Source organism: Leopardus geoffroyi, chromosome A3, assembly GCF_018350155.1.
Source record: "Leopardus geoffroyi isolate Oge1 chromosome A3, O.geoffroyi_Oge1_pat1.0, whole genome shotgun sequence".
NCBI classification, from domain to species: domain Eukaryota; kingdom Metazoa; phylum Chordata; class Mammalia; order Carnivora; family Felidae; genus Leopardus; species Leopardus geoffroyi.
This window is the reverse complement of record NC_059336.1, coordinates 107,672,993-107,689,029: the sequence shown is the minus strand read 5'-3', so window position 1 is coordinate 107,689,029 and position 16,037 is coordinate 107,672,993. Positions and strand designations below refer to the sequence as shown.

The window sequence follows — 16,037 nt, the reverse complement described above, 5'->3', positions numbered from 1 at the left end:
TTTCCTGGCCTGGAATTTAGAGTTAGGAAGGTGCTCAGGACAGACCATAAAGTGGAGCGAGAATCTTGAAAAACAAACTTCATCCACTATAAAACTTTTCTGAGGATGAGCTGTGAAGGGGAGAGATCTATGGGTCCTTGTTTCCTTCGAACCATTCTTGTCAGGCAATGATGGACTATATGACAAGGCCAGAATCCTCTCTTAATTCTGTATCTGTGTTACGGCAACATTATATTGTATTAACTAATAGCGTATTCCATTGACTTCAACCCACAAAATTACTTCACATATCCATTTGTTAAGAGCTCTGTGCCCTTAACATTTCTGGGAAGGGATATAATACCCAAGTCTTCCATCATTTGTACCTGGGCTCTTACTAGAGATGTAATTTGGAATGCGGAGACTAGGAAGTAAGGTGTAGAGCTCCATCCAGGCTGCTAAGGATACGTGATGAGGCTGAGCTCTAATGTCATATTTTGTTCTTGTCTCTTTCCCAGGCACCTAGCACTGCTCTTGGTAGATAATTTTTAAATGACTTTTGACAAAAATTTCTTATTTTTACATCTGAGAGCTTTCAGAGCTCTTCCATAGATGTTCTACTATTTGTTCTTACAATTCAGTGGGTGGGTGCATGGATGGGTGGGTGCTGTGTCGGTTTTTTTTTTTTTTTCAGGGGAGGAAGCTGAAGCCCCCTAGGAGGCAGAAGGAATGTGAATACAGGGGTGGGCTTAGAATCCACATTTTGTGATTCCTGGTGCCGGGGTTCTCATGCTGGAGGCTTGTTTCCAGGATCTCTCATCAGATTCCATTCTTGCCAGATATTATCCCACGCTCTGAACCTGATGACACATCTAGATTGCCTAACTTCCAGGGCTGCTGTGGATATCAAAGAGATAATTTATACAGATGTACTTTTAAAACAATGAAGCTATGCAAATGTGGTTACTGTTGAAACACTTTTTGTGTTAAGTGCAAATGCCCTGCCCTCATGAAATCATCATTCACCACTGATGCCTTAATGTGGATCATTTGTTGGATATTCCAAAGTAATAACTAACATGGAACATTTAGATTGGGAGGGGAAGAAGTATTGGGAAGAAAAACCCAGGGCAGTTGGGTACTATCCCCTAAGAACAGATGTTGGTAGGGGTAATAAGAGAGTCACAGCTGCCAGAGAGGAAAGTAAACCACCGAAAACCTCAAAAGGGTTATGTAAAGGAATAGGTCAAGAAAAAGTAATGCCTTTTCATACTTTCTAAGGTTAGAACTGCTGGGATAAGTTTGCAGGGGGATAACCAGAGGTTTGAGTAGGTAATTTTCCAATGATTGGTGTATAAGGAGTCATACTACCCTATTAAAATACCCCCTGTGTGTATAGAGTATACATGCTCTTGAGTCCAGGATTCCATGATCCTGTTTTATTTTCTTCTCAAGAATGTTCATCTCATTGCTATCTGAAACTTTATCCTATTTTTGTTAAGTATCTGTTTTCTTCCCCTGGGGTATACACTTTGTGGGATTAAACATCTGTCTCGTTTATCCCTCTGTATCTACTATGTCGAATGGGGTATACTACTTAGTGGGTACTTAATATTTTTAGAACACATGAATCAACACACATGCAAAATGGCTCTGAATCCTATGCCTTGCTACTGTATCATACTGCTTCCTTTGATCTGTTGTTTAAAAAATGGTTTTAAACTTAACGTCTAATGACTCGTGTAGAGGGAAGATGTCTGGAATATTTGATGATCGAGAATGCCACATTGTCTCACACTCAGTTTGTGCTTCCTGGCATCATCTGTCAGAACACAGTTTTTTATTTTGAATATTACTTCTCACTACTATTCCTCTGTAGACTGAGCTCAGGTGTAGAAGTTGTAGAAGAAAGGGCTTAATCCATACTCTCAGGAAAACAAGACTTGGTCCTGAAGTTATCAATGTCAGGTTCTTCTAGGTGGTTTGACCCTTGTCTCCCTACATGTGGAACTCTGGAAGCACAGACGGAAACAGACAAAAGGACGAGCAGCACCTGGGAGCATTTCTGGTGTGGTCTCACACTGGACGTTGACCCCTTTCTGAGCACCCTGACCAGCTGTCTTCTAATTGGACAAGTGGGTTAGTTTAGGGCTTTTGCTTTGCCATTTTTCAGCTGTCTGAAGCATCATCATACAAAGAATCCTTCCGAGAAGGACATTTTCGTGATCTTTTTGCACATTTGTGGTTAGTTGTTGTTTCACAACTCTAACTCAGGAATGACAAGGTATAATTTGTCCTCTGCTGGCTCCATTTGCGGACCCCAGTGGGATCATTTCAGTTTGGAACCACAGCAAGTCTTGCTTGTTGTCTCAACCCACGAGTTTTTAGGGCAATAACCTAATAATAGCTTACAATTTATGGAGGACCCTGTCAAAAAGCCTCCTGGGCTCCAGAACAGGAGGGAGAGAGGGGAAAGGAAACAAACACGACACAGCATTTCCTGATTGTAAATAATAGAACCAAAGTGGCTATTTTCTCCTTAGCACGAAACGTAGGATTTATATGTGCTGAGTTAAACAAAGGTTATCTAATATGGCCACCAATAGATTTGGCATTTCTGGGTCATGCGCCAGAAAAGGTGGCTGAAGAATGTGAGGCATTTTATGGATTTAAATCCTTTTTGTGGAATGAAGCGGAGTATAAACTGGTAATATATAGCTTAGGTTTCAGTCCTGGGCAAAGGCAGGATGTGAGGTCTGTGCGCTGAGGAGCATTGATGGCATTCCAGCTGGCTTTGTACTTAAATGCCAAGCACCATGATTTCATGTCTGTGATATGCACTATCCCCAACAGGTATTAAAATGCTTTTACAGTCACATGTAAGATTTGCTTTTTAAATTGAATTACCATTTTATTTGCCTTCTCCTCTAAAAATAGCAATGAGCCTTAAAGTCATTTTGTTTCTCATGCGGTGCCCATGACACGGCAATTAGGTTCTGCTTTTTTTTGTAGCCCACTTTTTTTTTCTTTTGAATTCAGTGATAATATTCTGTGTGCAGGAGACAATGTTCACAGCCTGTGTTCTAGGCCCTGGTCTCTACTCTCTTCCTAATGGTTTTCATGGATTTCTATTGATCCAGGGGCCAATGACCAGTGTCTACAGGGTGACAGCTAGGGCTGGGTGTAAGAGTAAGAAGCTGAACTCATGAGAGTTGCCTCATTTTCAGTGTGTTATGAATACCTGACTGAATTGGCCATGGATATTTAGCCTCTATAGATCATTAAATGGGGGTTTTACCCCAAGATTCACAGTGCTAATTCTAAATACCATTGTGTGATATTTTCCCCCAGCGATTTCAAATATATGAGCCAAGGCTACTGTTGTGGGGGAGGGTAGTGGGATTGTTTTAAAGGGTGCACATATCTCTATATTCACAAAGCAATAAAAACCAAAAATATCTCATATTTGTAGTTTGCAAATGACTATAGAGATGTTATGGTGAATAAAACAAAAATTATCTTAAAATTTTACAGAATCTGAGGTAAATCCCTACATTTATGTATTACTAAAGTATAGTTACCATCGTGTGGAGGATCCATGATATTTTTACATTCAGATTGGTCCTTGAGAAACGCTGAAAGAAGCCGAATCTGTGGGGTCTTCAAAGTTACATTAGTGGCTCCCTGGGGCAGGAGGCAAAGGTGGGGATTACCTGCCCGTAGCCAAGAGGGAAGAAATTCATGTGGGTAGAGGTGGGGATTACCTATCAGTAGCCAAGAGGGAAGTGATGAAATGTTCTAAAGCTGGATTAGGGTAATGATTGTAGGGCACTGTAGATTTGCTAAAAAAATAAAAACTCCCTTAACTGTACATTTCAATGGGTGACTTTTATGGTATATAAATTATGCCTACAAGGTTGTTTAAAAATGCAGCCTGAGGCCTGAATTTAAAAGAAAAAAAAAAAGCACAACAGTGGTTCTTGAAATTTTTCATTTTCATTATCTAATTTTCACATGTGACAAGGGAGAAATGAAAGTTATCACCTCAACATTATTTTCAAGTCACTTCTAAGAGACCCAGGCTATTGTTAGTCCCCTTGGAGCAAACAGGCCTAAGGTCTTCACTTGAAGTTTTTTTTTTTCCCTTTGGAATATACCTCAAGACTAAAAAGGAGAGGAAATCTACATTCATTCGCATTGCACATTCATAACACCAGCTCTCTGAATACAACACAACACATACAACACACACACACACACACACAAACCACTGAACAGCGTGATGTTTCTGCCAATATCCTTGCTCTGTCTGACCTAGACTAGGCAAGAAGACCCAGAGAAGACTAGGATGAAACATTTTTAGTTTCCCTTCTTTTACACCATGATTTTTGTGGGACTGAGTGAAGGTGGTTGACGTGGGATTGGGGCACTAATCCAAAGACAGGCTTATGTCACATTGGGCATGACGCGTGCTGCATTCTCAGCTCCCCGGGGCCACCTCCTGGTAGATGACATCATTGTCAGCATCCTGGTCCCCCTCCAGCCTTGTGCTCCATGCCAGGGACCCCATACAGTGCTACCTCTTGATACAAATTAAAGATTGCAATTGCCAACAAAAAATTTGTAAGTACTAAATACAAATTCTTCTTTTGGGCTGTAAGAATAAGGGATTCAAATAGTTTTGAAATGGGTGTTTCCCAGGTTTTTACAAAAATGCTTTGGGTCTGCTGCACTTAGTCTATTCCCCACTGTGTTTTAGTTTAGAATAACAGGCAGTTCTTGTGCCATTTGTGGAGCAAATCTTGTGAAATCTGGTATCCAGCCTTCCTTTGTTTCTCTCTGTCCTTAGAAATGCTTGCTTTTGTAAGCTTCCTTCAAGTCCTATGACCTCACCTATTCATGAGAAAGTGTGCTGGAACATTCCGAGCGTTTTACCTCCAGCTGGCTGGTCACTGGCATGAGGGTGAGAGAAGGTCCTGTGGAAAGCCCTCTGAGTGATTAAGGGTTGCCCGGTGCTGGACCTCTGGCCGTGTCCCTGGGTGGCTCTGCCTCTTGGCCTGACTGTGATCAGAGGGCCCCATTTTCAGCAGTCCTGACCTTTCTTGGTGGCGAAGAAACTGACTGCTTATTCAGGTATCTGGAAACAAAATACACCTGCCCTTTCGGATCTTCCTGGGGGAACCAACATTATAGCCATGGGGAAATCCTGGTGCAGAGTAAAGCAATTCTGTTTTCATTCCCATTTAAGCTGTTGTGAAATGTTAATCACCCGATTAAATTCGTATACAGGTAATATGTAGCTATGGTATGTTCTCTTCAACCGCGTCTGAGTTGAAATGCCAATGTTGAGTGTAAAAGCTCGGGGTAAAATTGCAGGAAACAGGAACACAATTGAGAATGTCCACCAAACCTGAATTCCTAATGTAGGAATTCCTAACACAGGACCTCGTAATGAAGATGGGCTGCGAATTTACTTGGTTTGCTATTTTTCACTTGCTGTGATATAGCTGAGCTAACTACCGGGAGGCCTAAGCCTATTTATCAGTACATTGAGGTAGAAAGGAAGAGAGATCTAATATGTTTTTCAAGCACCAATTATATGCTAGGCCCTGTACCGGGTGCTTGATAAAGGTGCTCTCATGCCATCTTCACTACAACTCTGAGGCAGATTTTCATGTCCCCATGACTGTTATTCAGATTAATGAACTAAGGTTGACAGGAGTCAAGCAATTTGCCTCTAGAGGTGGGGTGGGTGGATTTGAACTCACGTTTACCTGACTCTAAAGCTCATATTCTTTTATACCGTCTTGTGGAGAACCATGAATACCCCACTAAGAGATGATTTTGCATAATTCTTATATTGAGGCTGTTTCCCAGTTAATCCGTGAACCCAGAAATGAAAACACCAAATCTATCTGAAGTAGGATGGAGGGAGAGGACATGGTTGTTATCAGTCGGATTCCTCGTTATTCTCCAGGGTAGATCAGATGGCTGTGGGATTTCAGAATGGCTGGATACAATTTACCCTGAGAAGAGTATCTGACTGTGCTGTGTTTCCTTCTGACCCCATCTCTGTTGTTAAGTAAGGGGGAGGCTGAGTGTATGTACTGATAGATGCCTTGGATAGTTACTTCTAGTGATTCTACTCCCAGGCTCCTACTCCTGCTCAGAGACCTAGAAAACGGCTTGATTTCCAGAGTTTCCAGTAAGTCTGCAGAACGTGACTGCTGGGAGAACATCCCCGATATGCCCTTCCTGATCCTGACCCCCGTGCCTGGTCAGCCGTGTATCACAGGAAGCTTTGGTCTCGGCCCAGAATGACCAAACCTCCTTTAAATTTTTACAGGTAGGAAATGCTAAGTGTTTATGGGTATAGAAATAGGCCTTTATCATTTCTGTAATGTTTTGAAGCATGTACCCTACTAGGTGCTTTCCATGCCAAAGGAACAAGGATATAAGGTGCCTGACCTCAAAGAGCTTGAATGTAATTCTACTGTGGCATGCTTTAAAAGTAGGAAATACTAAATTGAAGCAAAGAAAGAAGTAATTTCCCACAAATTATAAGATATGTGGGAAAATATGGGATACTTTAAAAATAAATCCATATAAAAAATAAATCCACATAAAAAAATAGAGTGGTTGAATACCAGATTATGATAAGGAGAGACAATTTGTCATCGAATGAAACTTGGACTGAATATGAGCAAATCATTTATTCTCTGTGGGCCTTAATTTCATTATGTAAGTGAGGATATTGGTGCGGTCTTTACGCGATACAGGGACTTTTAAACAGAGGCACCGCTGTCTATACAACCTGCATGACTGTACTAGTTATGTTAGGATCCCCTGGGAAATAAAGCAGCGGGATTTAATAAATTGTAATGTCTTTGTTACTCAAGTATACTCTATAATGTAGTTTTCAGAGTTTTTAGAAGTTAGGAAAGTAAAAACCAAAACATGTTAACCATGAATAAATAATATATTTTATATATGTTATATATATGCATTATATATATATATATATATATATATATATAGTGTGTGTGTGTGTATATATATATATATATATACACATATGTATATATGTATATATACATACACATACATATCTGCAATGTTTTCTAGCACAATGCCAAAGAGGTAAAAAATAAATTCACTTTTAGAGAATGGTTGGGTCTCAGGGACAAGAAAATCTCAGAGGAGACAAAAATCACTTCATGTAACTTAATGATATGATCTAAATGAAATAATAGATAATATAAATACAGTGTGTCTGCCTAACACACAGTGGAGTGGTAAAGTTTTAAAAGTTTCCTTCCCTGATCATAATATTTTTCCTATTCTTTCTCATTTTCTGATGGTTTCTATTCCTTTTGACATTTTGAGAGTTGATGTCAGTGTAGAGAATGTTATTTCCTAGATTTATAGCAATTTTCGGTTGACAAAGTGCTCTGAGATCCATATTACTTTAATCCTCTCATCAACTCTGCTTAAATTGCCATGTATCGGGGCTCCTGGGTGGCTCAGTCGGTTAAGCATCTGACTTCGGTTCAGGTCATGATCTCGCTGTCTGTGAGTTCGAGCCCGTCGGGCTCTGTGCTGACAGCTCAGAGCCTGGAGCCTGCTTTGGATTCTGTGTCTCCCTCACTTTCTGCCCCTCCCACGCCCGTGGTCTGTCTCTCTTGCTTTCAAAAATAAATAAAACATTAAAAAAAAGTTTAAACAAATTGCCATGTATCATCATGCCTGTTTTACAGGCAGGAAAACCAAGGCTGAGTCAAACAACTGATTCCAGTCATACAATGAGTAATGGTTGGAAGTCCAGCTTCCTGGATTCAGTTCTAAAGCTCTGTACCTATAGTTCTAAAACTCTCTACCTCCTTGGTGCATATTCATGACGCTTCACTAAGCAAACATAGTGAATAGCTAGTATAACTAGTTTTTTGTCAAATTCTTCCTATGGTGTTTAGAAACCTGGAAGTAATGTAACTTAAAAATAGCATACATTTTCTCTAAAATAAGGTTTTATTCTTTAAAAAAAGATTCTATATACAGAATGGGAAAAATGCCTAAGATCATCTCTTTTCTTTCTCTTCATGATTTAAAGTGTCTACAATGAAATAATTCCTACTTGACAAAACTCAAAGGATATTCAAAACACTAGAAGTGAACAGAGAAATCTAACAATACCAGAGGCTAAGAAGCAGCCTTAGAATGCCCAATTTTAAAACTGTTGTGGTCCTAGGAGTAAACAGCTCCTAATGGGAGGATACAAGGGGCAGTAGGCCAGCTTCAGGCACAAGTCTAATCAAGACGTATGGACCACGACCAAGGTAGACTGAGTGAAGTCAAAATATTCCCAACTCGTTAACATCTAAGAGTTTTCTCTGTAAGGAAGAATGCTTGCTTCTACTTGATTCCAATAGAAGCAAGAGATGCAAGGAACACCTGTGTTTGGAATGTGATATAGAAGCTGGAATATTTTGGCCCAATGTACACAATTTCATCCAAGTAAATGTACGGAAAAATAGTATTTGCTATAGGTGGTGCCTCATACAAAAATGGCTGGCTTCTAAACTTCTTGCATTAATTTCTTTGAGATTTCGAGCCTATTTCCCATAGAAACAATCTGACATAACCTAGTTATGGTCCCAAGTCAGGCTACTGCAGAATGCCTAATTAGTACTACACAAAATATACCTAAAGTTTTAAAAGTATTGGCCTGAGTTCTGGATCTGAAAATCAGCGATCATAGAGAAGAGAATGAAGAAAGAGACAAAAAATATCTTGCCCCTCATCACCCTTCCCATCATAGCCACATTATGAAAGAGGAGACTCACTGCTCTCAAGTTATCCTTGCCCTTCTTACTACAATAACCTGCCCAAATATATTCTTCAAGAATAATCCACACTATAAAAGTATCTACTGCTCATCTCCCTCAATCATAACTTTCTTACTTGTCTCTAGAAGGTGTTAAGAAAGTCATCTGAGTACTCACAATAAAGTGTCAATGGATGATTTGTCTGTTCATTTATAGACACAACACATTCACATACACGGCCAAACAATGGGCACATGCAATTGTATTATCTGTTATCTGGGCATCATTTTTGAAGCCAAAAATATGAGAGAGAGACATTAAAAGGGCAAGGTTTCTGCTCCCATGAAGCCTACATTTCAGTGGGGAGAGGTAGACAATAACATTCAAAAATAAACCAAAAAATCCAGAAGGTAATAAAGACTCTATGGAAAAAGGGTGATATAACACAAATGAATTGTTTGAACCACTTCACATTGTGTGGTTAGGAAAGGTCTCTTCGAGGAAGTGACATTTAGGATGAACTATAATTGAAGACAAAGAACCAGTCTTGGGTAAATGGAGGGGGAAGAGCATTTTCGACAGCTAGTGTAACCTTGAGAAAGGAACGAACTTGATGTGTGGAGGACAATAAAAAGGCCAGTGGGACTGAAGAACAAGGAGGAAAACAATGGAAAGACAGGCAAGGGCCAAGTCACATAGGGCTTTCTTTGTAAGCCAGGAGGATACTTTTGAAGTTCATCTTCAGTGAAGTAGGAAGCCCTTGGAAGATGGTAAGCAGAAATGCGGTCTGATTGCCATCTTAAAACAATCCCTAGAAGAAGCATGGAGACAAGAAGCTACTGTAGGAGTCAGAGAGAATGGCCTGTCTGGACTTGGTTATAGAGAACTAAGTGGTCCCATCATGATGTACCGGAGTGGTAAGATCTGCAGGACCTAAGGATGGCTTGACTGTGGGGACAAGGAAAAAGAAATCAAGGACACTGGGTAGATGATGATACTGTTTTCCTGAAAAAAGGCAAGATCTGGAAGGAATAAGTTTGGTTGAAGGATAAGGCAGCTGGGCAGTGGAAATAAAGCCGTTCCACTCTGCACACGGTGATTTGGAGCCCCAACTTCCACATCCAGCATCAATATAGGGAGGGCAGTTGGCATATGAATCTAGAACTCAGGAAGGTGGAGACTGGAGATACACGTTTGGTAATCATTGGCACGCTGGCGGCATTTAAGCCATGGAGACTGGTGTGATGGGCCCAGATGGGGAAGGCGGAGCTGGAGAGTAGGCTCTGCCTATGCCACCATTTAGAGGTGGGAGGAGACTATTCAGGAAGCCCCTCTTCTCTGGAAAAGAAGGTTCTTGCTCTGCTAGCAGGTGTGAGTCCTTAAGGTCATCTCAGCATACCTAATGTTGAGGGGGAGTGCAGACCCTCAGGGGTCCTCCTCTGCCAATAGGCTAGAATGAATATTTGATACCAGTGGCATGAGGGAGAAGCTCTTTTCCCCCCATAGAGTTTGAAAAATATGATAAAAATATTAAAAAAAACAACTTTGAGATATTTAAATATTTAATCCTGCTTAGGGCAGGCCATTCCAAGCTGAGAGTTCAAGGGTCTCACCACAAAGAGGCAAGCAGCACATTGAACACTAGCCGGGAACCCTTCTGCTTTAGGAAAAGTGTCAAGACATCAACCTAGAGAAAAAGCGGGGTCTCAGGACCAGTGCCAATTAATGGTACGCTTTCGGTGAAAAGAACTAGTCTCTCCTTTATTCTTCTACCTGTACCAACTGGGCTTTGTCATCTGGGAACAATAGCATCATTTTTTTTTTTTTTTTTTTTTTTTTGAGGAGTCAGAAGCTAGAATAAGGCACTTCTCTGAATCACCAGGGTTGAAGAATCAAGTCAGAAATATTATGTTTGCTCAGCATCTCATTCAACTTGCACAGCTTTTTTTGGGGGGGATGTCTGTTTATATAAATATGATGAGATTACCTGTGAATATATTGTGTGGGGGGCATGCTGCGCAGCTAATATTGCAGCAAATTACAGGAATTCTCCAGGTAGCAGAGCGAAGGAATCTGTTTTCCAATGGGAAGAATTTTTGGCGGTGAAGGGAAACCATTCTGACAGCTAATGATTCTGTTGGATTCTCCCCAACAGGCTTTCTTACCTCTTGATGCCCCTACCTGGGTTCTGAGCTGGTTTTTTTTTTTTTTTTTAATTTTTTTTTCAACGTTTTTATTTATTTTTGGGACAGAGAGAGACAGAACATGAACGGGGGAGGGGCAGAGAGAGAGGGAGACACAGAATCGGAAACAGGCTCCAGGCTCTGAGCCATCAGCCCAGAGCCCGACGCGGGGCTCGAACTCACGGACCGCGAGATCGTGACCTGGCTGAAGTCGGACGCTTAACCGACTGCGCCACCCAGGCGCCCCTGAGCTGGTTTTAAGTGGCAGAACAATGACCCCTCCAAACACTGAGGTTTAGTGTCATCCACATTTCACGTTCCAGAAAAAAAAAAAAAAAAACTTAATGATATGGTATGGCTGCCACACTTTTCAAGAGTTTAAAACAAGAGAGGCACACAAGCACGTTGGAAGACTGGTATATAGGGAAAGGAGCCAGTTTTGAGGTATTGAAATGAGGAGCTGGGAGATTTTTTAAAAATGTAAATATTTAGAAACAAGGATTTGACTTAGTAAAATCATTTCTTCTGATCCTTTCGAAAACAGGAGATGCATTTGGTAGGACCACTGGCTGCGTTTCCAGAGAGGTAAGCTGATTTTGAGTAACACGGACGAGAGACCTAAGTTTTGCTTTCGTTATCCTAATTTGCACATATTCTCCTCGAGGGTTAAACCCAGGGCCAAGAGTGCGTGCTAACCTGAGCACCAGCCTTAGGGAGAGTAGATTCCAAAGCATAGTTTCCTATAGTAACCTGAGATAGAGCAACGGATAGCCGTTATGTTTTGTTCCTTTTGGTACAGTTGTTCTCTAAACAAAACAACTCGCAATAAGAATATTTTAAGGTTCTCCTCCTGCTTGCTAAATTTCTGGTTATTTTCGGGAAAAAATTCAAAGTAAAGATCAAAATGGAAATTGCTAGAAACAGCTGGGGTTGAGAGGGTGTCTGCTTCCCGCCCCCCCACCCCCGAGGATCAGCAGTCAAATGGAAGACTGCATAGTCCTGCTCCATGGCGGGAGTGAAAGTACCCCCTAGATCCTCTGGTGCCTCCATCATCTCAGTTGGACACCGGAACTATACCGGACCCCTTGATCAGGACTCCCAAATGGTCGATCAGTTGGATAATACCATGTGTAATATAGCTCACCAGTATAAATCTGGACAGTTTATTCCCGGTTACTCAAAGATGAATTGTCCAAACTTACACTGGTCAGACCGTCCTCAGCCATTCATAAATAACTAATTAACAAAAGCTGCTGTTTTAATCAAATTCCTTCTGTTTCAAATGTTTTAGTAGATGCATAATTTATAGGTGTCTTCTCCAGCCCGTACCACAATTCTGCAAGTTATATAGGACTCTCCCAATTTTACAAATGAAGGCTCAGAGACTTGTCCACAGTCACTGAGATGATAAATGTCAGAGTGCAGAAGAACAGCTAGTAACTTCCAGTGAGGAGATATATACATGATTTAAGCCGTACTTGTTTTCAGACTCAGAACCAAAAGCCAGGGTTAGCCATATATCTGCCATGATGTCAACTAGTGCTGGGGACTGGATCCAGAACTTCAGTTACAGTAGGGTCTGATGTGCACCAGAATCACCTGTGAACTTAAAACACACATTGTCTGGGCCTGTCCTCCAGATCTTCTGACTCCTCAGGTTGATGGTAGGTTCAGGGTATTTGCATTGTTTTAAACAGGCTCCCAGGTAATTTTGATGCTCACCAAAGTTTGAAAGTTACTGCTGTCAATGTCAAGTTTGGGAGGAGGATTTCTTACAAGTCTTAGCAAATATAATGAACTACAGTTGTAGGTGGGAGGAAAAATTCAGCTTATAAGGAATGCATGAAGGGACATCCACGAAATGTGTAGCTGCCCTGCTCACTTTGGCCAGAATTACTTTTTCCCTGTCCTGCTCAATGTCGACTTTTTTTGTAAACTTATTCCCATTAACATTTGGGTCAAGAGAATATTGTATCAGGTTTTCAGTAGGTATTTATCTCAAGTATCCAACCATACAGTTTCATGGAAATTATCCAAACATTAGTAAATATCTAAAAGACAAATTTTGTGCTTGAAGATGATCCTGTAATTTCGTGTTTTTGAAAGTGCTAATTGTAATGGGAAGCTGATCTATCGATCTATCCATCAAACCAATGTGTTCTCTCCACGCAGGCCAGGCAGTCCCTCTGGGAATGCTTTCCTGTCACCATGATGATACTGGCCAGCGTTCTAACCTTGAAAACTGCCATGACAGTTTTCTGGCAGTGACATTATTTATATCTCTGGGCTCTTGTCTTTCATAAGCCTGGTTTGTTAGCACAGTCCTTGAAATTGTGAGAAAGAAAAGGTCAGGAAGGCACATGGGCTTCCACGTCTGGGGGAAATCATATACGAATGCATTCTCTACCTGGTACCGAAGTTCCAAGCGCGACGAACACTACCGCAGTCACAGAATCTTTCAGGCCAATGGTGCATCCGAAGTGGGAAGCCAGGTCTCCAATGAAAGCTGTCAGTATGCCGATCATGAGGATGGAGACAATGAAACAGGCCCAGCCGTTCCAGTATTCTGTAGGGGGGACGAAGGCGAAGAGGACCTTCCAGAACACAGTCAGGAAATGCATCACATAATCGAAACAGGAGGGTAGCTTCTCCTCCCCACATTCATCGTCGTCGTCATCTTCCCCTGGAGACAGGAATGAAGCACATTTCATCACAACCTGCACTAATTGGGCTCTTCCTCTCTTCAACTGCCTCCTTCCTAGGCCTGAGTAACCAGGAGGTCATTAGAGGTGACTGAAGCTTAGGGTTTTCCAAGAGCCAATCATAATTAGTCAATTAATTATTAAACTACTGACATACCCCCTCACTGTGGTTCACTGGTCACTGGCAAATACTTAAGCCCCACCCAGTTCTGGTTATACTCAATCAACACACCCTTTCTACTGTCCTATCACCTTCAGAGAAATGAAAAGGATTTCTTCCAACAGACTGGGAAGCCCTGTGCCAGGCTCAGAAAGAAGCTTCTTTTGATGCAGGGTAACTACGACAGAGCCCTTTGGCCAAAGTTCTTTCCTTCCAGCTTGAAGGCTGGCTCTGGAGATCCATGGTGAAATAATCACCTACAGGACAGTGTTCAAACAAGGCCCTCAATCACAGCTCTGGGCCTTATACATTTCTTCAGCTTTATCTCTTGCAATTACTTCAAACTCAAACTTCATCCTAGCCAAATGGAATCATCTGTATTTGTTTTCAAACCATATGTACTTTCTCCAACTTTTGTCCTTTAGAACTAAATGTGTTTGGCATGTCCTAATCCCTCCCTCCCTACCCTTCCCCACTCATCCCTTAAAACTCACTTCCTTTGTGAAACCTCTGATGGCCCCCTTGCCCTCCAGCCAGTACTTCCAACCCCCCCGCCCCCCGACACTTGTGACACTAGATCAGGGTTCTCAAACTGTGGTCCCTCAGCCAGCAATATCAGCATCACCAGAGACCTTGTTAGAAAAGCAAATTCCTGGCCCTGCAGAATCAGAAACTAGAGGACTGGGGGTGGAGTGGAAGGGGGGTGGCACAGGCGATTTTGATGCACACTCAACAACCAGTCTCTCTCCAGTACTGTCCATTCACTTTCTTTTCCAGTTGACTGTGAGCCTGTCGAGGGCAGGAGTTTGTTCATTTTTGTGTCCCTAGTGTTTGGTCCCATCTCCAGCATCTGTGATAAGCTGGCTAAGTGCTTGTTAAATGAAGTAATGCATGCATGAATTTCCACTGACTTTATATAACTACTTAATTACATAATATATGCACACACTGCACAATTCTGCCAATTACATCCTACGATCAGTGCATAAAGAAATGCACCAAGCTTATTATTTAAAGGAACCAGGAAATCAATAATAGCATTCTAAAACAGACTTCTTCTAGAATGGGATACAGTTCTCATTCACATGTTTGAAAATTGGGATACTGAATGTCAACTCTTCTTGAAGTGCTGGCCAATATAATTTCATGTGTTTTGTGCCATTTTGGGAAGAACTCCTTGAGGACTTTGTTCATCCCCAACCCCTACAAATCTTGTAACCAAAGATCCCCTTTGTCCAACTAATGCAGTTGGCAGCAGCAGGTGAGGCTGTCAGACTTCCCATCTGACTGTGTGACCGGAGACTACCAGAAAGGAGCAAATGCGTGTGCACTCTCTGAGGCACTCTGGTGGTCAAGCCATCTGGTGCAGATCGTTACTGGGAAAACCCTTACAGCAGAGGAGCTTTGAGGGAAGAGGGTGTCTCACAAAACATGAGAAGAGGAAAGTCTCCATTTGTCACCTGTCACCTCACAGAAGAGAGACGAGGCAATGGCTTGCTCTCTCTTCGATGAGCACATGCTCATCATACAAACAACCTTTGGGGATCTGTGGAGAAAACAGACTCCCCTTGGAGGCTTTGGACCATCTCCAACAAAGTGTTGGGAGGAAGCTCCCAGCAGATGAATGGAATCACCTTTGGAGACTAGGTGGGTAGGGAACTCAAGTCAACCAGCAGGTTGTAAAATGTGTGACTAACTAGAGTAAGAAAGCATTATTAACCATGTTAAAGTCACTGAAGGAGGCCCTTGGACTAGGGTGGCTCTAATGCTTTGGTAATCTACGTAAGCAAATCAAAACCTAAACCAGATCAATTTCCATAAATGCAGTCTTGTCTGAGAAAACAATTTTAGAGCAACCAATCACAGGCGGTCACCTGGGCTTTACCAAATAAGGCAACCACTTAAGCGACAGCCAATCAAGTAATTTCCTTGCTTTGCTTCCTCCTCTGATGTATAAAGGCCTTTCCCCTAGCTCCTATTGGCTGAGTGCCCCTAAGCCATTTTGGGTTGGCTCTGCCTGATTCCAATACATATTTGCTCCAATAAACTCTTGAAATTTTTAATGTGCCTCAGTTTATCTTTTAACACCCATCTCCTTCAGCGTCATGTTGTACACTGATTACATATTTGTAACATCTTGCCTGAAAGCAGGAGATGATTTTAAATAAAAGCACATGTTATGGGCTGAATT

At 41.6% G+C, this 16,037-nt stretch overlaps 1 protein-coding gene across 13 annotated transcripts in view; it reads right to left on the bottom strand.

Moving 5' to 3' along the window:
• SLC8A1 (solute carrier family 8 member A1) overlaps positions 1-16,037 on the bottom strand; it is a 385,952-nt gene that overhangs the window by 12,928 nt on the left and 356,987 nt on the right. For all 13 annotated transcript variants that reach the window (XM_045447045.1, XM_045447046.1, XM_045447044.1 and 10 more), the window contains one exon: positions 13,392-13,667. In XM_045447045.1, coding sequence (XP_045303001.1) covers positions 13,392-13,667 — 276 coding nt within the window. The remainder of the gene's footprint in view (positions 1-13,391; positions 13,668-16,037) is intronic.